The 23,115-nt window shown below is 33.7% G+C and overlaps 1 protein-coding gene across 1 annotated transcript in view; it reads left to right on the top strand.

The window, feature by feature from the left end:
• Positions 1 to 19,248, top strand: part of LOC124361815 (reticulon-4-interacting protein 1 homolog, mitochondrial-like) — a 42,817-nt gene extending 23,569 nt beyond the window's left edge. Inside the window, exons 6-10 of the mRNA XM_046815814.1 lie at positions 1,133 to 1,425; positions 2,105 to 2,290; positions 4,964 to 5,129; positions 12,784 to 12,974; positions 19,058 to 19,248. Coding sequence (XP_046671770.1) covers positions 1,133 to 1,425; positions 2,105 to 2,290; positions 4,964 to 5,129; positions 12,784 to 12,974; positions 19,058 to 19,106 — 885 coding nt within the window. The 3' untranslated portion in view covers positions 19,107 to 19,248. The remainder of the gene's footprint in view (positions 1 to 1,132; positions 1,426 to 2,104; positions 2,291 to 4,963; positions 5,130 to 12,783; positions 12,975 to 19,057) is intronic.
• The last annotated feature ends 3,867 nt before the right edge of the window (positions 19,249 to 23,115 follow it).

Raw genomic sequence — 23,115 nt, 5'->3', positions numbered from 1 at the left:
CAGCAGGTATTCGATTTATAAAATGAGAGTAGCAAATAGCATGATATTTAGCCTCAGCAGCTACCAAGTCATGTTCAAAAAGTACATTTTGTTATATGTTGTTTGTATTAAGTATAATTGTAATTTTAATAAATTGATTGTTGGATCAATAAATAAATATATGATAAAAATTAATTTGAAATATTTCTTTTAATAAATATTGTATGTTTGGTAAAAATAAAATTATATAATTTATTATTTATGTCTATAAATATGGTATATTAAATAATAATAATACAAATTTAATAATAATGATAACAATAATAACTATAATAATAGTATTAAGTAATAATAATAATAGTAAGTGAATAATTAACAATATAACTCATTTATTTATTGTATTCTACTGGCTGACCTCGCATTATCGTATATACAGGTAAGCGGTACCCTACTCTTTGCGCCTAAAATTACTTCAGAAAAAAGTTGAAGACAATTTTTCGTTCTACAATTTCTCTAACCACCTTCAAAGTCATTTAGCGTAAGGGAAACGATATATTTCCAAAAAACTGATTTTCGTGACCTCTGACCTTAAATATCTGAAGTCGCGTACACGTGATTATATGAGACTTTTGAGGTTAGTTTTATACCATCAAAATAAAGACGTTTGCAAATTTTTAGCTTATTATCTTTCATTCCGAGATTGCATCCTTATTTTGCCTTATTTTACTGAGTTATGTAGAGTTTGCTGCCAGTTAACCTGAAAATTGAGGATAGAGTACAAAGATTTTAGAAATGCTTAAAAGAATTTTTGCTGTACTGTGTGTGGGAATCTATTATCACATATTTTACCAAGATCAGTATTGTTAAATAGACTCTCTCCCCTAAAAAAAGTTTATGTTATTAACTCCACATTACAGGGTTATCTTTATATTAGTATAATGAAGAGTCAACTAAAACCGTTTTTGAACAGTGTAATGGTGATGGTTGAATACTGAAACAAATGTATGGCAATAGAATAATTTAAAAAAAGGTTTTAAGTTGACTATTCATTGTACTAAAAAAAGTTGAATATGTATTTGTATTCAAAATACTTTTTATAGGTTACATATTGAATTATTAGCAAACTATACTTATGAACGTAATTTTCTATCAGAATGTGCGTGGGGAACTGCCACTGGTGCTGGGTAGAGACGTGGCAGGTGTGGTGCGTGATATTGGTGCTGCAGTGACACGTCTGGAGGTGGGCGACGAGGTGTGGTGTGCTGTGCCACCTTGGCTCCCTGGCACACTGGCCGAGGTGGTGGTGGTCAAGCAGCAGTATGTAAGCCATAAGCCTCGTACCCTCGCATTTGACGGAGCTGCCTCTCTCCCCTATTCTGGAACTGTCGCATGGGATGCTGTGGCAGTTAAGGCCAAACTCAGTGTACACAATGCTTCCTCCAAACGGTACTGTGTATCAAATTCTCTTGGTATTTGCAGTTTTAGAGTTTTAACTAATAGTTTCCATTGTTTTCTGTGTCCATAGAAAGTTTGTTGGGTCTTGGGTCAAAGGAGAAGAATTTTCTTTTAATGAAAAATTTATTTAAATAAAATATATGCAATAATGTTTTAAATATTGTATTAATATCATTATTTGGGTTTTCAAAATATGGGAAATCAGTAGGTTTGATCTCCCTTCTAAGTTTGGTCTAACAACTGTCAATTGAGGATTTCCACAACAAGGTTCTGTTAACAATCTTTTGAAATGTAAACTGGAAAATGTAGATGATATTCATAGCTGCGTTATTTCACTACCACTTCCAAATTAGTTGTATGATCAAAATGCTAGTACAAATTGAATAATTGCCTTGAGTTTTTAAGATTGTTATGACATACTTATACTAAAAATGAGCAGTGATATTTTAGTGGTAAGAGGATAGTTTATAAAGACTAATAGTTGTTTAGGTGCCAGCAAACTTTCAGGTAGTTGGAAAGCCACTTCCACAATAGCAGCAGTGGGTGCACTTTTCTTTTCTTTTATTATGTAAGATTGTATTCTGTCAACTAGCATTGAACAAGATATAATCAATGTGTTACTAATTTCCAAAAAGAATGGACATCACAAGTTGATAAAGTGGGATTTTAGGGTTCTGGTGCACTGTGCTAGCACGGGGGTGGGCTGCCTCATCACCCAGATTTGTCACAACATGGGGGCTCACGTGTCTGTGACCTGCCTCAACCGTGCAGCGCCCGTCATGTCTGCCCTGGGTGCAGATAAGGTCTTCGCTCTTGAGTCAGCTGACATCGAGAAGCAGCTGCTCAGAGAGGAGAGGTGAGTTTTAGAGAATATAAAGTATAATTTGTTTGGTAAAGAAATCACATGGAGACCAAGTATTTGGGGGGCTTAAGATAATAATATTGACTGTGACATTCTGGTGTTGGTAGGAATAGTCTTATAAACGTAAGAACTGTTAGAGAAATTGCCATTGGTATGGTTAATTAGGGAATGATATGCCCAGAAAGAATTTGTTGCTAGTTTTTTTTTTTTGTATTCAATTGGACTATTACTCAAGAAATTTGTGGCATAAACTTATTGTTGTTGCTCCATAAATGCTTATTCCGTAAGCTAAATGTGAGTGGATCAATGAGGAATATAGTAATTTCAGTGTATGTAAATTACTAATTTTTGCCATTTGTTGCAATGCATGTAGACCAGTAGACATCTTATTAGGAACATGATCTACATGCTTATCCCAAGCTAAATTTTTATCTATTATAAGTCATAAAAACTTGGTGTGGTCTACTTGTTTAAGTCTGTCATTGTCTAGAAAAATGTTGTAGTTTAAATTTTATCTGGATTGCTTTGTAGAAAAAGAAATATTATTAGATTTATCTGAATTTAACAAAAGATAATTTTGTCAAAAAAATCTTTAATTCTACTTAGACCAATATGTGATGAAATTTCAATATTCTCAAGCTTCTGACCAGAAAACAAAACATTTAAATCAGCAGCATACAGACTATGGCACCATCCAACCCCTCCATCACCCCTGGCAAACTTCCTATATAATATAAAAACAATAGAACTCCCAGGATAGTCCCCTGGGGCACACCATGCCGCAGTGTCTGCAGCTGTGATCTATGAGCCCTCACATAATGATTTTTACTGTGAAAAATTGTTTCTTCTATTTCTACTTATTGTTGTCTATTTGTTAAATAGGAATCAAACCATGTTTGCTCCTTTCCATATATACCTAAACTGTTTAATTTCCTTATTAACTTTACATGACAGACACTCAAATGCTCTGGTAAGATCTAAAAATATCCCAATTACTTTTTTTCTTTTATCAACTGAGTCAATAATGGACTGGATAAATTCTATACTGGCCGTTATTGTTGATTTTCCACGACAAAAGCCATGTTGTTGTTTGTCCAACAGTTCATTAGACTCAAGGTGTTTTAAAAGCTGATCATAAACCACTTTTTCAAATATTTTAGAAAAAATTGGGACACTGGCCTGTAGCATGCTGGATCAGTCACATTACCTTTTTTAAAGAGAGGAATCACTTTGGCAACTTTTAAAATATCAGGAAATATTCCTGAAATTAAAGAAGAATTGATTACATGGACAAGAGGTATTAAAATAAAGTTAACATATGTTTTCACAATATCAATTGGTATATCATCGTGCCCAACAGAAAACTTAGTTTTTAATGACAAAACAATTGTTTTTAACTGATTCTCAGACACCGGTTGAAATCTGAAACATGACCGAGCACAGGTCAGATGCTCACTATTGGTATAAATACGTATTCCAATGCAAAACATTTCTATTTCCTTGATAGAATCCCTATGCAAAAAATATTCAGTGAATTACAACAATACTGTTAATAGATGTATCCATTAACAGTTCCAAAAAGAGCTGTTTGGTAGCAGCACAAAGCAAAGAGCAGTGATAAAGGATTTGGCGGGTGGAGACAATTGGGTTATAGCAACAGGCTCCCAGTTAGCGTCATGATGATGTGAGACAGTTGCTCAGTAGAAGGTTAAAAATATTAGCAGTATTCTACAAAAGGATTAAAAATTGTTGTTAGTAGTACAAATATTTATTTACTTTTTCACCTGAATGTTACTTATGATTTTGGCTTGATTTTGATACTACTTCCAAAATCTTGTTTTTTGAAAGCTTAACTTGATTATGACCCATATTAACCCTCTCCGGTACGCATTAAGGAATGCTGATATGCCTATAGTAAGAATTTATCTAGCGGCTCAAGCAAAAAACTTAGTGGTTAACTTTTTACTTCATACAAAAGTTTTATTTTAAGCTGAAACTACGTTTTAGTACAGTTTAAATGTTTAGAAACTTACCTTCAAAACTAACACTAACTAAAGTACCAAGATGTGTTTTAGAGGTATTTATTAAGGTGATAAGTCAAATATTTTTAGTACATTTTTAAACAGCATATTTGTAACATCGACTTATGTCAAAGCTGTCTAACTCATGATCTATTTCACTGCAACTAATGTTACAATTTGAACTTGCCATGTTCACTACAATACTAAAATATAACGCAAATAACCACATGCAGAAACGTAAACGATCAAGAGAAAAGTAAAAAAGAACCGGGAAATGTTCTGGAACTACTAACTAGTCGAAATAGTTTCCAGTATCACATCTAGAGTGCAGCACATGTCAAGGAACTAACATATTGTGTAGTTATGAATGGCGGGCCAATTCGGACCACTTAAGTGGCATTTGGCTTGCGAGTCGATTCGGGCCTCTTGTACGGGAAAGGGTTAGTTACGTGATTACAATAAAGAGCTGTAAGAATACTAAGATAATACTTAAGCTGAGCCAGAATCCTTTTTTATCTATCTTTTGACATCCTGGAACCTTGGAATAGAATTCTCAATAGGGTATCAGTGTGGTAGAACACCATTGGTTTAAGGTGTACTGTAAATTAATATTGAGTTTTAAGTTGATTCGTCTTAAAATTTTCAGGTACGACGTAGTGTTCAACACCGCAGGCTCAGTTGCTCATGAGTTTTGTTTGCGGTTTTGTAAATATGAAGGTTTTGTTATCACAACCATATCATCACAGTTGGCTTCCGACACATTTGGCCTGTGTTTAGGCTTCATGTACACAACTTGGGTGCGACTAGCTCATGTAAGTTTATAAATTTAAATTTTCTTAGCATTAAACAATACTTGAGTCAAAATCTGAGCAAAAACTATTGTTATACACTGTTTTCTTACATTTTTGTATATATATGCTGAACTTTGTTTCATGAAATTACATAACAAGCTTCGCTGAAGTTGCATGTAAAAATTCAAGTTTACAGTTGAAATCAATATCGAGATAATCAGCAATTCATTACAATAAAAATAAACGCAATAATAAAAAGTAAATATCCCACCACTACAACACCTCCTCATACACATGTGAAAGGTGACAACCATAGTAATTTCACCATGTAAAATTCAATGTTTTTAAATATAGCACGGGCAGGCGAGTTGTTTGTTAAGGGAAACAAAGCCCCCATCTCTCTCTCACGTTCTGCTACTCGACATGTGGAGGAAAGTGATCATGATTGCATTTATGGCATTCATTGGTCACAAAGCATGCAATAACAAAATCTTTTTTCACAAGACTGGATATCGGAGGTGCTAAATATTACAGTGCTAAATATATGCACGCACACACACACACACACACACTATAATAACATTTTAATGCTAGTCTTTATTGATTTTATAATTTTTAAATATAGTGAAAAAGATAAGGAATTTAATAAAATAATATAATACAGATTTTTTATTTATTAAACAAAATCAGTAAACACAGAAGTATTAATGCATTTTAAAATTCCTAGATTCTTTTGTTCCATTGATACAAATCAGTATACCAATTGTTACAAAAGCCCTCCCCCCTATTAACCCTTTCAGCGCCATCACTTATTTTGGTGGTATGGCCAAAAACACCAAAGCCTATTATAGCCAAAATGCATAGTTTTACATTAACCATTACAACTTTTATTTTTAGAGATAATTTCAATTTTAAGTAAGTTTATTTTGTAAGTTAATACATTGTATTTTAAAAAATTAATTAATTTTTTTTTACTTTGAGGGGGACACAAACATATTTTCAAAAATGTATGAGCCACGCTTGAGAGCAACTTCTACTTATTTCTAATATAGTTACCAAATTTAAAGGCCTTACCTTGAATAATTCAGCAGATATTATGGGTTTTGTAATGTCAGAATATTCTTGAAAATGTCACTGACTGAATACAAAAGAATGAAATAAATTTATTAGCACACTACCACTATGTAGAGGAAGTTATGTAGTTCATAAGTATTTACACTATTTACAAGATTATTTTTAGGATCACCACTTATTTTAAACATTTGTGACGAAAAACTTACTTCATGAACTCCCTTCTGGTTCCCAATGCACACAAATATTTCAACACACACAAACTTTGCTTGGTTCTGGATATTTTACTTTTTCCCCCCTTAGCTTTACTTTCAGGGATACACACACAACAGATTCTTTCTTTTTTTCTGGCAGACTTACAAGTCCAAAAATTCAATGGATGGGCTCTAGCATCACCACCCCTTCTACAGCGGGTGAGGGATTATTTTTGGAAATTTTTCAGCCAGCCACTCTTCCTTCAGGTTTGATATAATTTCAAGAGTAAACTGTAGTCTGTTCATATCTTTTCCTGTATTATTTTCCTTGTATATAATGTATAAATTTAAAATCATCCTACCTAAAACATTGAAAACAACTTTTTTCCAGTACTTTACCGTTCTCCTCTCATCTAGATAAATGTTAAGCATTTAGTCTGAATAGTCAATGCCTCCCATATATTTATTGTTAAAATCAATAACTTCTGGTACATATTTCATTTCACTGTAGTTCTTTCTTTTAGATTAGGCACAATGTTTGGTTGAAAGAAGAAGAAGAACAGAATTTTTCTGTCAAGCCTTTTCTCTGTATCCAAGCATAAGTTTTTCCTCATGTGTTAGATACAAATTTTTACCTACTTGAAATTTTTCTTTCATGACTGATGGGACTCTTTTCCTATTTTTTCTTAGTGTTCCAGTTATGAAAGTGAGTTTCTTATACAGGGTGCCCCATGAAGAAACAGAGAAACTGTCAGGACTTGTTCTTACGGTGAAAATAATGAAAAAAGTTCATATACACATAGGTCCAGAAACGCTTAGTTAGCGAGCTATACAGGGTGAAAGATTTCGCCCAGATTTCAGTGCCACTGTTAAAAGGGAGCCCTATTAAATTATTTTGGGCGTTACCCAGGACGTAAAATTTAATGTATATTATGCAAATTGAACTGAAAAATTGAATAAAATTGGTACCAGACCTCTAGCTGCAGTAATTTTTAAGATATCTGAAGAAATACGCAAAATTCTGTGTCCAAAAACAAGTAGATTTCATTTAGGTTTCAAGTAGATTAACTTTGTTAAATGTGTTACAAACACGTAAAATTCTTTAACAAAACTTGTAAAGAATTAATTTCTTAAGATAATGATGTAAAATAAGCCAATAAAAATTATACGTAAACTTTAAGAAAATCAATTTTTAATTAAATAAATAACGTACGAAGAATAGACAAAATCGGTTACACTTTTTTTCTTGCTGAACGTACATGTTTTTATAAACTTTTATTTTCACTTACTAAAAAATAAATGATAACAAAATAAGTAACCTTAGTTTAGTAACTGTTCAAAAATTCTCTCCTTCACAATGCACACAGCACTCTGCTCGACGTAAAATATTTGTGGTGGCTCTGCGAATTATGTCTGGATTGTTTCTTATACTGTCAAATGCGTTGCGAATTCTAACGAGTAATTCTTCCTTGGTATCAACTTTACGTTTATACACCATAGCTTTGATATGTCCCCATAAGAAGTAGTCAAGAGGCGATAAATCAGGCGATCGTGGTGGCCAGTTGATTGGTCCACCACGCCCAATCCAGTTCAAGAAATTAGCATTCAAATGATTTCTAGCTACTAAAGAAAAATGAGGAGTTGCACCATCGTGTTGAAAAATCATTTTTAATCTTTTTTGTAAAGGGATATCTTCCAAAAGAGCCGGTAAATCATTTTTCAGAAATTGTTCGTACATATTTCCTGTAAGGTTTCCTTCAAAAACGAATGGTCCTAGAATTTTGTCATCAATAACGGCACACCAAACATTAATGTGAAATCTGTGTTGGAAAAAGGTTTCTACGGTACCATGTGGATTTTCTTCGCTCCATAAATGACTATTTCTACAATTGAAGGACCCGTTTCTCGTGAAAGTTGCTTCATCAGTAAATAAAATTGAATTCACCCTATCAGCATTGTCTAGAAGCCAATGAGAAAAGTTTAACCGTAAAGGGTAATCTGTCGGCAGCAAATGTTGTACCTTTTGCAGGTGAAAAGGATGAAGTCTCTCTTTACGCAAGATGCGCCACACTTTGTTTCTCGATAAACCAGTGCGATACACAATTCGCCTTGTACTAGTACCCGGGCTACACGATGAATCACTTGAAGTTCATCGTTAACGCGATGATGTGCCTGCCGTTCAACCAAAAACGAAATTGTTGGAAATGATCCATTCGTTCTTAAAAACTGAAACACTAAAGAAAAGGTTTTCGCATTTGGAATCCGCCTTGCTGGAAATCTTTCCTGATCCGTCGAGCAGCTTCCGCATTTCCATTAGCATATCCGTAACAGAACATTATGTCGGCATATTCTTCATTAGAAAATTGAAACGGCATATTAACTTTTTTACTGTATCAATATTTACACTTAACTTATCTGTATGACACTTCAATATAAAATATTCAAAAAAAGTTCGTAATTGTGATTGTTGAACAGCTGTTAGTACTGCCAACCTATGAAAATAATAATTTTGTTACAAAAGTTGTAGAATAACGTAAATTAATTCGCAATTATTGTTAAGTTTCAGACTTTATGACACTAAAGTTTTTTTACCAGTATGTAATTCATTAGAAAAAATAGAAGAATGTTTCTATAAATAAAATCTATACATAATTATTTTCAATAATATTTTCAATAATTAACATGTTTTCTCCAAATATTAGGATGTACATTCAGTAAGAAAAAAAGTGTAACCGATTTTGTCTATTCTTCGTACGTTATTTATTTAATTAAAAATTGATTTTCTTAAAGTTTACATATAATTTTTATTGGCTTATTTTACATCATTATCTTAAGAAATTAATTCTTTACAAGTTTTGTTAAAGAATTTTACGTGTTTGTTACACATTTAACAAAGTTAATCTACTTGAAACCTAAATGAAACTTGTTTTTGGACACAGAATTTTGCGTATTTCTTCAGATATCTTAAAAATTACTGCAGCTAGAGGTCTGGTACTAATTTTATTCAATTTTTCAGTTCAATTTGCATAATATACATTAAATTTTACGTCCTGGGTAACGCCCAAAATAATTTAATAGGGCTCCCTTTTAACAGTGGCACTGAAATCTGGGCGAAATCTTTCACCCTGTATAGCTCGCTAACTAAGCGTTTCTGGACCTATGTGTATATGAACTTTTTTCATTATTTTCACCGTAAGAACAAGTCCTGACAGTTTCTCCGTTTCTTCATGGGACACCCTGTATAAGTACTCAGCGAGAGGGATGGATGTAAAAAAATTATCCAAAAAGAGAGAATATCCCTTGTTGAAATATGAACCTAATTTTAGTTAGCTTAAAACTAAATTGTATGCCAATATCCATGTTCCGTTGCAGAGCTGTCATAATTTTTCATTGGAAGATACAATATCTTTCACAAAACTATCATTTAGTTCACATTCGTCAAAAATAAACTGGTTCCATAATATTATCTTCATTTGCCAAAAGTTCTTGTACAAGTGTAGTCTCACTCACTGGAGTTTGTTCACGATTACATTTACTCATATTTTATACTAAAATAACTTCAAGTATGATAAATGAGATATGTAAAGACAAACTAAAATACTAGAGCAACGATAATATAACCTTGTAATGCACCAACAACAGACGAAATAAATAATCTGATTGCTATAGAAACACCAACCAATCATAAAGTCAGGACAGCTGGACACAGACCAAAAGCAAAAAATACAAGGCTACCAAGATACGAAAATCCAAAGTGATGAAAATATTTCCTCCATGTAGCCCATTTCCTTGTCAGTTGATTCATGTAATATCACATTATTTGAGCAGCCTTAAGTATGAGAATAAAAATAAACGCAATCGATTGTGGCAAGAAATGTACACTAGATTGTGGCATTTTTCAAAGGTATAGGGTGATCTGATACATTGGACCGTGGTGCTAATAGGGTTAATTAAAAAAAATCCATGGGGGATCATTATAAGACTAAAAGTACTGGCTGGGATGAAGTGCCTCCTTTTATTTTAAAGAAAAGCTCTCATTTAGTTGCCAGACTCCTAGAACATCTGATAATACATTCTTTTAAAGTGGCATTTTCCCAGTTCTTTTGAAATTTTCAGTTGTAAAAGCAGCTCCCAATCAGAAATGCATATATGCTTTTCAAAGGTATTCGAGATCGCCTTCAAAAGACTCTGTGGTTATCTTGAAAGCAACAACATCTTGTCCCCTTTTCAGTTTGGCTTTCGACATGGGAGAAGTATAGTTAATGCCATATTTGAGTTTGTGGACAGGGTTTTGAGGTAAGAGGATGGGTCGCACTTTGCCGTTGGTATTGGTATCCAAGACCTTTATATTGATTTTGAAGTGATGCTGTGTAAGCTTAAATTTTATGGCATTGGCGGAGTTGCCCTGAACTGGCTGCAATCATTTTTGATGTTCAGAGCAGCTATGAAAAAGTCATCTCGAGTGTCCTTCAAGGGTTAATTCTCGGTCCACTACTCTTCATTATCTATTACAATGATCTCCCAGAATTCATGTCCAAAGAGCAAATTTAATATATGCTGACACTTCCATAGTTGCCTCAGCAAGTAACAATTGTCCTTCATCAATCCTTAATCCAAAAGTATCCAACAACTCAATTCCTGGTTCGATGCAAACAGCTTAAAACTAAATCCTAGTAAAACACTGTTTATAAATTTTCATTGAAGTCATTGCATCTAGCTCCCCAGGCAAGACTCTTCATATCTCCAATCTGACTTCAATTTGATGTAAATAGTATAAGATGGATAAATAGCCTTCATAGCTCAATTAACATGCACCAAGTATAAATGTATTTAAAAAAGGTTAAACAATTATTTGTTGAAGAGGTATTAGTAATGTTGTTTTTTTGCTAGTATTTATCTTATTTTGATTGTGTCTTGATTATCACTTCCACAGTAAAATTCAAGAATCAAGAATCAATAGACATAAATCCCTTTATTCTCTTTACTTTATTCTTTAAACTCTATATTACACATATCCAGTGTATTATTTAAATTTTATGTTGGCGGCTAGATGCAACTAGACCTATGCACAGGCAGATTGCCATGTAGGCTTTCCAGTATTTTATTATGTTAATCTTACATTTTCATTATATATATATATATATATATAGAACCAGTCAATTCCAAAGAAGAATTATTGATCCGAATTTTAAATGCTTGTGAACTACTTAAGAACAACCGAGATGTTATCATAAAAGCTACACATGGTTTTGTTAAATGCACTAGATTGTGCATAAATTGTCAAGGAAATCATTTTGACACCATTTATAAGGTATTGAAATTGGAATAAAAGATCAGCAATTAAAATGTTTTGTTTTTATGAAGAACGTTAATTTAGTAAACAGATATTATATTTTATGTCTGATTTTACGTATTCTCAGTGGTCTTACAGGTCTGGGACGTATTTTATTGAATTTTTCAGTTAATTTTATCCAATAAATTTGTCAACTATCTTTACGCCATAAAACATCAGGTTCCCTTTATTTCAGTCCTTTCCTAGAAAATCGGGTGAAATCTTTTGCTGTCCGTAGCTCGCTAACAAAGTGTTTCCGGACAATTGTTTATATGAACTTATTTCTTTATTTTGGTGAGAGGAAACCACCTGAGAAGTTTGTCAGGTTACTCGTGGTATACTATGTATATAAACTGCTGGAATAAACGTTATTCTTTTATTCATTCGTTTCTAAATGAGTAATAAATAAATAATAGAGATAACTGTATAAATAAAATTTTTGTTGGTGTTTGAAGGAAGCAGGCCAAGAATATGTTATTTGGCCTTGGGTATTTACGAACTAAAAGTGCACTTGTCAAACTTAAGCAAAACGTAATAAAAATTCTGTTTATTATATAATAATTGTATAAATAACTTTACATCAGACTTACATAACTGATACCAAAATTTATAACTAAATCTGTCTTTCGAATGTACAAAATTTACAGAAAACTCAAAATAGTACAGTTTATTTCAAATTATTAATGATTTTACATGTCAGAATTCCAAAAATGTAACAGAAGTGAGTAGCATGTAGTGTGATCTCCCTTTATGTGTTTACATATGTATGTGGGATTTAATTCTATAAAAGAATTATCTTTGTACAAAGTATTTAATTTCAAACACAATGTACACGATAAGTACAGTAATTTCTATTACGTATAATTATCTTTGCAAATGACCATAAAACTGGATGTTGGCAGTGAAAGGGTTAATGCATCTTTGTTAACCCTACCATTCTATCTCTTAATAAACTATAATCTTAGATCTCAGTCTGTAGAGTTTTGAGGTAATAAGCTAATAGCTCATTTGATGGTTGTTGCTGTACAGGTTTGTTGTTCTTGCTCTGTCGTGAATTTGAATTTGTGTTGTGTTTTAGAGTTTATTCGGCTACACAAGTTGGGGCAACTGTCAGCTGAACTACAGGGTATTAGACGTATTAGCGAACCTGGTAGATAGTGGGCGACTGCAACCCGTGGTCGACAAGATACTGCAGCCTCACGAGATCGAACGAGCGATCCAGCACATAGACTCTGCAAATGCGATTGGGAAAACAGTTTTGCGCTTTAGGTGAGTGACTGTTTAATACTTTACTACAAAGCTGTCTAAAGTATTAGGTTTCATGTAGTAAAAGAGTCAGGATGATACATGGTTCCTTAACAACTTTTTGTAAGTTGGATAGGAACTAAATATAAGTGTGAGGTAAATCTATTAAAAATATTCTTTCCTATTTTAAATTCTCTATTTTCATTTACATAATGTCAGCTTCTGACATTGCTACTAAGTCTGAAAAGAAGTCCATTTCATACAATTTTAGAATCTGATTTATTTATTTATTTGAAATTGACTTGTTTGCAAAGCATAAAAAATGTTGAATTGTATTGTAAAATATTAAACAAAAGTCAATCGTCTAGCAATTATTTTCTTATAGTTTCAACATCAATAAAAAATATTAAATTCTTTTCAAATGTTGTGTTTAGTTATTTTTATTTTCTAATAGATACACGGGAATACACAATTAAACAAACTATTATAGAAATGGCTAGATGTACATTAACAGTTTATCTAATAAATGCATAACTCAAACAAATAACAAAATCCTAAATTAATGCAACAAAATTATCTTGGATTTAAAACAAACTGATGAAGAGAAAACACATACTCAAAATAGGAGTCAAAATTAGGGATCAAAGTGTTTAACAGTTTTGGTAAAAGAGATCAGGGTTGATGACAGAATATCAACCTCATCTAGCAGAGCGTTGTGTAGACCCCTAATTTGAGTGAGCATAATAAGAGAGGACTAAGCAAGTCTTGAGTTTTGGATGAAGGTCGGGAAACCAGACAATTTAAGCGAACAACCAAGTCACTTCAATCGACAACCCCACTTAACAGTTTTATTTAAGAAGACTAACAGTCCTATATTACAACACTTGTGCAAGCTTACTCTACTCCAAACAATTACATTAGCTCAGAATAAGGTACAAGACATACTCCAAATACTTTAATATGTAAAAATCTTAAAAACTCAATTTCAATTTCTTCCAGCATTTCAAATAACAGTTATGAAACAGACGCCAAACCATAAATCAGAACTCGCGTTTTGATCTAACTAATAATGGATATAATAATTTAAAGTTGAAATATTTAAAAAAAAATTGCCAAATCTACTTATAATCTAGATCTACATAAATTTGTTTGATAGGCTGTTTTACAAATTTCGATTACGTGACTAGAAATGAAAGAGTACTGTTAAAAATTACAACTAGATCTCTTAACACTTAAACTAACTGAAAAAAAAAAAAACAGCAATGATAAACAGAAGTAAGTTTTGAGTTTTTCTGGTACATCTCACAACTACACCTTTCTCAGCATTGTTTTGACACCTAACAAACTAAGGTTTTAAATTTTTTGGGAAGTAATTTACTTACAATCATTCAAACTCATTGTGTGAAATTTATTGAAATATATTCAAATCATTAGCATGCAACAGGATTTTACTATTTCTAAGTTAATCTACAATAACCAACAAAGGACATATCAAATAAACAACAGGATTAGGGCCCTGAGGTACACCAGACTGAACATGAAAATGACTTGAAAAAATTCATTATAGTTTATAAAATGTTTTCTTTAACAACCCTAAATGAACAATTTTAATGAACACTTAAAATAATCTGTCTAAAGTACATAAACTAGTGGATCAGCTTCCTTTATTTAGATGTAAAGATATGTCTATAAAGTTAGGAGATTGGGTTTGGTAAAAGAATATATGGATCCGAACAGTGCTTATTATTTCCTTGGGTGTCAGTAGTTAGCTGCCAACACGATTTGCCAACACGATTTGCCAACACGATTCCTGCATTGCAAATCCCTCCTGTTGTAAAATCATTCAGAGACTGTGACAGCCTGTTAGATGATGGAAACATCTATGAAATGGTTAAGTATCTATCAAGCTTCTCTTGGTCTTTGGAAACAGGAAAAAATCTGCCAGAGAGTGGTTGTGACAAGGTTCCTGTCCTGATCTGAGCCAGGTTGGCCGCCACAAGAAAACAGTATGGCCTGGAGCATTTTTGTGGATATGCTTCCTTTGATCGTTTAACCTGTTGAGTCCCGGGTTATGGCAGCACAGGGGCATCTGCTGGCCCGGGTTTTTTCTGGCACTTGGTTACTACTTTGCATTATAGTTATTTTTTGCATCTGCATAATCATATACTCATAAGTTTTATTTTTATGTTTATTTATTTCATATTATTGATATTTCTAAATTCAAATATACATATATATATATATATATATATATATATATATATATATATATATATATATATATATTTTGATTCCAAGTGTAAGTTTATTTTTTATAAATCAATAAGACTAGGATAAACAAACTAAATAAATAATATTATAATTTTGAACTACCTCGTTTATTACCAAGTCAACACTATCCAAAGTAGGCTTATTTGGACGATTATTAGAATAAACAGTATCACCTGATGGTCCTGGTACTGGTTCATCGAGATAACCTAAATCGTGGTTGAAGTCTGCATCACGAACTAGTTCACTAAAAATAAAATCACCACTTCTTACACGACTGAAAATATCCACATCACTTTCGTCGTCACTATCAGATAGTTCACTAAACTCACTGCCCAATAATTCATTAATATCTTGATCAAACAACTCATGCTTACGCGAAGCCATAATTATTGTGTACAAACAACAGCAACCGGCTGAAACGCCTCGACGTTTAGAGTAAAAACAGGCTGCCAAGTATCGTAGCGCGAAACAAAATATACCTCACGAGAAAGCCAGTGTTCTCCCGAGTAACCCGGTATATTGAACGTCATTTAATTTAGCGAATTGAGTTGAAGAAAACGCAAAAATAAAACGCTCTGCGCGCGGCCGCAACAGTACGGCAACAGGCCACGACTGCACACTTGCCTCAGTCGCAACTGTGCGGCTACGGGATCCAACAGGTTAAGTCAGTGACAGCTCTGTGCAAGTTAGTACAGCTTTCTTCTTTGTAGAAAATTGTATTAACAGTTCATCCCAAAGGAACAAATTCTTTGAGGACCACTCCTCGTTTGTGAAACCACTCATTAAAGAGTATCTAGATCACTTCATAACTTCCACTTATTCACACCACCAGAAAATCTGTACTCTTGATGGGCTTTGTCTTTTATGAGTCTTTTTATAAAAGCAAGTGTATAAGAAGTAGTTTTTCCCAAGTGAAAGCAAGATTGGCAAAGTTGCTCAGACACTCCCATTTCTAATGTTTTCTGCTGTAACAAAATCAGCTTTTGTACCATGCATCTACAAGCCAGAGCTGGGATGTGATTGCTGCATGATCTGTTGCTTAGAACAGACGTCTTACCATAAGTCCCATACTGCGGCCAGTCTTCTTATTTTGTGGACAATTTCTGTAGATTGTATAAACAAACTCCAATCTAATAATTATCTTCAAGAGTCAAACATTTTATGACAGTAAGCACTAAAAACTATTTTTAAAATTATTTTTGGTTTAAATGTATGGTTTACGAATTGTTTAATTTAAAATCCTTTCCACATTATTTTATTCAGATTTTGCAATCAGTTTCTTATTATTTATCAATAAGACTCTGGATATAATTGAAAATTTCTAAAAATAACTTAATAAACGTTTGCTAGTCATATTATCTGTGAAAGTTATTTTCATTTGATTAGATGTCAGAGCCTGCAGCCATTTTAAAAATCTTCTGTGCTCTTGTGCTCTTAAGATTATTAAACATTTTTGTTAATTGTATCTCATAGGAATGGGCTGATACAAAAAGAAATAGTTCCAATTTTGATACCTGATACAAAAGTTGTGGTCTATATTCTAAATTTGATTACAATTCCTATTTTATTTGTATCTGAGAATTACATTTGTATTCGCATCTTATAAGCATACTTGTACAGTTCTATAAAAATCATTGCTAGGCTTTGTGGAAGATTTTTGTTGTGCCACATAAATAATATCTGAGTAAAAATCTAGAATACGAGGTGTGATCAAAAAGTTCCAGGACTTTTTATATACTATGGGAATGCAATGTCTCACAGCAATGCGGTTGGCAGCACTGTATTCCCTGACTCAACAGTAACACAGCTGTGTTTACAGATCAATCATAACATCACTGAAAGTAACATTAGCACAGTTTGTTTGAGATTAGTTTTATAGAGTTTGGCTATTTTTTTGTTTAATGAAAATGAATGTGAAAGAAGAGCAACGTGTTTGTGTGAAGTTTTGTGTGGAACAAAACGTTTTCTGAAACCTTTGATGTTACAAGAGGCTTTTGGTGAAGAATGTCTAAGCCGATCATGCTGCCATCAGTGGTTCAAAAGGTTTAAAGATGGCCGAACATCCACAGACGACGATGCTCGTTCCGGACGCCCTTCAACGTCAATCAATGATGACAATGTTGCTAAAGTGAATGCTCTCGTACGATCAGACCGTCGACTAACAATCCGTGAAATGGCAGAAGAGTGTAACATTTCATTTGGGTCATGTCAGGAAATTTTAACTGAAAAACTTCAAATGCGTCGTGTTGCAGCAAAGTTTGTGCCAAAACTGTTGACTGAAGACCAAAAACAACACCGAATTCATGTTTCTGAGGAACTTCTTCAAAAGGCAAATGACGACGAAAGCTTCTTGCATCATGTCATTACGGGAGACGAGACATGGGTTTTTGGTTACGATGTGGAAACAAAAGCCCAATCATCACAATGGACATCAAAAGGCTCTCCAAGACCCAAGAAAGCACGTCAAGTCAAATCAAATGTGAAGGTCATGCTTACGGTTTTCTTTGACTGTAAAGGTGTCGTCTACTATGAATTCCTTCCACAAGGTCAAACAATCAATCGTTTTGTTTATCTTGAAACCCTCAGAAAATTGCGTAATGCTGTGAGAAGAAAGAGACCTGAGCTGTGGCAAAGTGGTGATTGGGTCCTTCACCATGACAATACTCCTGTTCACTCTGCATTAGTTATCCGTGACTTTTGTGTAAGAAACGCAATGACTGTCATTCCCCAGCCCCCCTACTCACCTGACCTGGCTCCTGCAGACTTTTTTCTCTTCCCGAAGCTCAAGAGACCCCTGAAAGGACGAAGATTTCAAACAGTTGATGAAATTAAAGAAAAAACAACGGAGCTGCTAAACACCTTTACAAAAGAAGAGTTTTCTGGGGCCTTTGATCAGTGGAAACACCGGTGGGAAAAGTGTGTAGCTTCCCAAGGGGAGTACTTTGAAGGAGACAAATTCGGATAACTTGTATGTTGCATGAATAAATGTATAAAAATTCAGTCCTGGAACTTTTTGATCACACCTCGTATATACAGGTTAAATAACACACATGTAATAGAAGAAAAGTTTTAAGTGTAATTTGTTTTAAGATAGCTGGATAAGAAGTAATTTAGTGATTCTTAAACTATAGTTTAATATGCAATATCAAGTAACAGAATGTATCCTGTCCTTCAAGTAGCATACTCACCCAGCACACACTGAACCTTGTGACCAAGAGGTGTGCTATGGGGTAATAGCTCCAAATTTGTTTGGGATGTATATGACTTCCCTTAATTTTATTTTAATACTGGTTTGAATGATCAGAGCTTAAAGCCAACAATCATTACTAATGGATAGGAAAATCAACAAGGTTTGCATTGAATACTTTCTTGTAGAGTCCACTGATTTTAAAGAAACACATAACACATAAAATTAAATCAACATCACATTTATTTCCACAAATTACTGAATATACAATTTTATGTTAAAGAAGAAAACAAATAAAGCATTTGGATGACAAATGATAATATAATAATTTTAAATAGTTAACATTAAGTAACTTGATGCTTGATGATTTAAACAATTGATAGCACAAAAATAAAGCACATATTTATAAATTCTCAATTGCACTGTTATTGCACATGTCAATGTTGTAGAAAATCTGTACGCAAGCTCTCTACTGGTTCAGAAAGATTGCAGAGAAATTAAACTTTTTAAATATGTATTCTTTTATGTGTCTTTATAAGTTTCTTTCTAATTGGTGAAGCATAAAAGAAAGTTTTTAAGATAAGCCTACCTTTTATTTTGAAACTATTATGTTATGTTCAGCTATTACACTAATGCAATTTTTTTCCAGTGGATCGTCAGCCACCACTCCTCTAGTCAAGCCAGATGTGATTCTGTAACATCTGTAACTCGTAGTCTGCGGAAGTAGTCTGTAAATTGTTCTTAAAAGTATTCACCATGGCATGTTTGACATTATTTATTAACAATATTGTATATATTTTTGGTGTATGTATACACGTTGAAATTATAGGTTTTATGTAATTTTTGTTTTTTATTACAATGTCCAACTTACCTCCCATTGGATTAGAGTGTTTTTTTGTAGTTAGACTCACGTTCAAAGAGTTTTTCGGCCAAAATACGTATTTTAAAGAGCAAGTAGGAATAGAATGGTTATTCTGGAAGAAATTTGGGATCTAGTATGTAAATCAATTAAGTATATAGTGAAAAAATATTAGGAATTTTTGATTTTTGAAATGTATTGAGAATTGAATGATAAAATGGTAAAGATTGTAAATTTTTTTCTTTGTTCATAATTTTATTGCATTTTTAAAAATATGTAGTGTATCTAAAACAATTGGTGCAAGGGGTATTTGGATAGTTGATTTTTTGGATAAATGAATATTTCCGGAAAAGTTTAGTTTTTTTGTTGAGTTAGATGGGTTGTACGTAAATAAAACATGTTATTGGACTAGAAATATGTACTACAATACTTCCTGATGACAAACTGGAGTACAGTATTACAGTGCGTATAACACATACACATATAAAGTAGGGATTGCCCATATAGTATGAGGCGTGTTCAGAAAGTAAGTACCGTTAAAAAAAAAAAAACAATTTTATTTCTACATGAAAGCCCAAACCTTAATTTTTTTTGACATAGTTTCTAATGATGTTCAAACACTTGTCATAACGGTAGATCGATTGGTCTATACCCTCTTCATAGAAGATTCCTGCCAACGACTGTAGCCACGACTCCACGGTAGTTTTCACTTCATCGTCGGTTTCAAAGAGTTGGCCGCCTAGCTCGTGTTTCACGTGCAAGAACAAGTGGTAGTCAGATGGTGCCAAGTCCGGGCTGTAGGGCGGGTGATCGAACTGCCCTCAACAAAATTGTCGAACAAATGTTTGAGTGTCACCAGCGGTATGAGGCCGAGCATTGTCATGGAGCAACACAATTCCGTTATTCAGCATTCCTCTCCGTTTGTTTTGAATTGCCTGCCTTAGTTTTCTTAAGATTTCACAATACCTTGTCACATTAATGGTTTCACCTCTTTGGAGAAAATCAATCAGCAAAACACCTTTCCGATCCTAAAAGACAGTGCACATAGTTTTTTGTGCAGACATTGTCGTTTTGAATTTTTGTTTCATCGGGGATTGCATGTGTTGCCACTCCATGGACTGCTGTTCGGATTCTGGTGTGACATGATGGACCCAAGTTTCATCACCTGTCACAATTTTGTTTAAAAAATCCTTACCATAATCACTGTACAGTGTGAGAAAAGTCAAAGCACTTCTGAGTCTCTTGGTTTTGTGCAAGTCATTGAGCATTTTTGGAACTCATTGGGTAACAGCTTGCGATAACCTAAGCAGCCCGTATCCATTTTGTACAAAAGAGTGCATGAAATTTGTTAGAACCGGTCAGATAGTATTGTCGTAGTGAAAAGTCTGTTCTCTTGGATTTTTTCCATCAACTGCCCTTACCAGATCATCGGTGACAAGAGAAGGGTGCCCGCTCCGATTCTCATCATGTACATTTGTTCGATCGCCATTGAACATTCTAACCCATTTGCTTACTTTTCCTTCACTCATCACGTCTTCCCTGTAAACATTTCGAAGATGACAATAAATTTCAGCTGGTTCACATTCCTTGTGTTCAAAAATCTTATTACTGAATGAATCTCACAATCAGCACGATCACTAATTGTCTTAAACATTTTAAATGTTCAGAGAAAACTGAAAACACAACGTAGAACAACTAAAATGGTGTGAGTCGATAGCCAGTGAACAAGGACTAGGACACATGTGCAGAACACCGATTCCAGTCAAAGTAGGCAGGGGGTGGCACACCCTTGTTGAGGTTAGCAAGAACCTCTGAGGTTAGGGAACAAACCTCACCAACTCCAACAGTCATCTCCCACAGTAGACTAGACCTATCAAATTGCCCATGAACCCCAAAATCTCGACATTTGCAGTTAATGATGTGCCGCTCCTGGACATCCATAAGGTTGTTCAGATTGAAGTGACACATCGGTTTTTGCTGTGCCCAGTGGTGGGTTTACCTGGAAGGTATAAACCAGCCAGAAGTGATCCCTGCTGGGTGAACTTTTTTAGTTTAGTAGTGACTTAGATGTGATAAAAACATAAAAAAATTCATTTAAAATAAATAGTCGTACATGTCTGTTTGCTTCAGCTTTGAGGCTTGAGATTTGCTGCCAAGTTTTATAGGTGTTCCAAAGACAGTCACTAAGCTTGATCAACTTGTACCTTTTTTTAATCGTTCTATACTTTGTCAGAAAGACGAAGTACAACATGTTTACGTCACATAATTCAGCAAATACAGACGTGATACAAAGTCATATTAGGTGTACATGTGGAACATTGAAACAGCCAGACAGCTGTGCAAAGCATGCATCTGCCAGCCGCACGTGTTTTAAATTTATTGTCTGACCACTTTTGTAATGTCAGCGTGGCGGGAACTTTGAATTTACACTACTATCTGAAGTGCTTTCAGTTAACCAATGTTTTGGATAACCAGTTTTTGGATATCAGTGCTTTACTTTATATGTATAGCATATTCGAAAGTACAATTTAAAATCTGTGCATATGAGGCATGTGTCACCAGGTAAACTGTTCAGATTTTATCAATTTTAGATTAATTAGATTATAGATTAAAAAAAACACAAGAATGCTGCAACCTTAACCCTTTGCGCCTAATAAGCCAACAGCACTGCCCACACCAAGGTTGCAAACACCTCGCGTTAGTTTTGGCCATAGTTTGTCCTCGCAACTTGTATGGCCAGTACAGATGGCCGTGCTACTCTCGTTGACAGCTCAGCATCCAGATTTGTTGTTTGCCTCCTCAGATTGAAATTATTTTTCAGCTTCCTTCGCGTATTTACATAGCAATTTAAAATGTTTAAAGAAGAAATGAAAAATAAATAAAAATTTATTTTTAATGAATCTTTCTAATACAAAGATAAACATACATTTGGGAATTTTAAATCTTATACGTATATTGTTATCAAAGATATGTAAATAAAATGTTATAAAGTAGGCTTTTACAGGTATGTTATACTCAGACATGTATTATATTACATTTTTCTCAGTCTTTATATTTTTTTTACGGAATCAAACTTTTAAAAATACATACGTATGTTTAGTCAAGAATACTTAGCACACATCTTCTAGTAAAAATTTTAGGTTTCTTATCACTTCAGTGTATAGGCCCACTACGCGTCATTTGTCTTATTTGCACAGTAAATGTTTAGGAAGAGTAATAGGCTAATTTAAAATTTACTGCTTTATTTAAAATTAATTTAAAATAAAGCTGCTCGATAGGTTTCAGCACTCACCATTCATTATAAAATAAAGAGAATATTAGAAAATAACTGCTATTTTTAGTGGCCAGTGGTGCTGGCCTTACGAGCTATGGACATATTATATCTTGGCCATTACAGCTGGACATATGAGTTGAGACAACATTACGGCAAAACTTAATCTGCGCTTCCGACAAGATGGCGGCGGCCAGTAGAGCTGGCCATATGAACTCCAAGGACAAATTATAAATACTGCCTTTGGGTGCATAGGGTTAACATCTTAATTATACATGACAAAATTTAATTTTTTGTTACACAATTGTTGTCATTTTGTTTTGACGGGTATACAGAATGTCAGAAATTAGTGTTATACAAAGATTTATAAATTGTTAATAACTTGAGCTGTAAAACTTAGCTCTTTGTGAATGAAATACTGCACATTCTGCTATAACTGCGTTAGCAGTTTGAAAACCGACCACAGCTTGGCTAGGAAAATTAAAGTTCTAACTGATGAGTGAGTTGTCTGCTGATACAAAATGCAAACATGTCAATACACTCTCAAATCTTTATACTTTTGTTTTGAGTCCTTTTA

This window comes from Homalodisca vitripennis, chromosome 1 (genome assembly GCF_021130785.1).
Source record: "Homalodisca vitripennis isolate AUS2020 chromosome 1, UT_GWSS_2.1, whole genome shotgun sequence".
NCBI lineage: Eukaryota > Metazoa > Arthropoda > Insecta > Hemiptera > Cicadellidae > Homalodisca > Homalodisca vitripennis.
The sequence above is the reverse complement of the archived record's forward strand: the minus strand, read 5'-3'. Positions and strand labels throughout refer to the sequence as shown.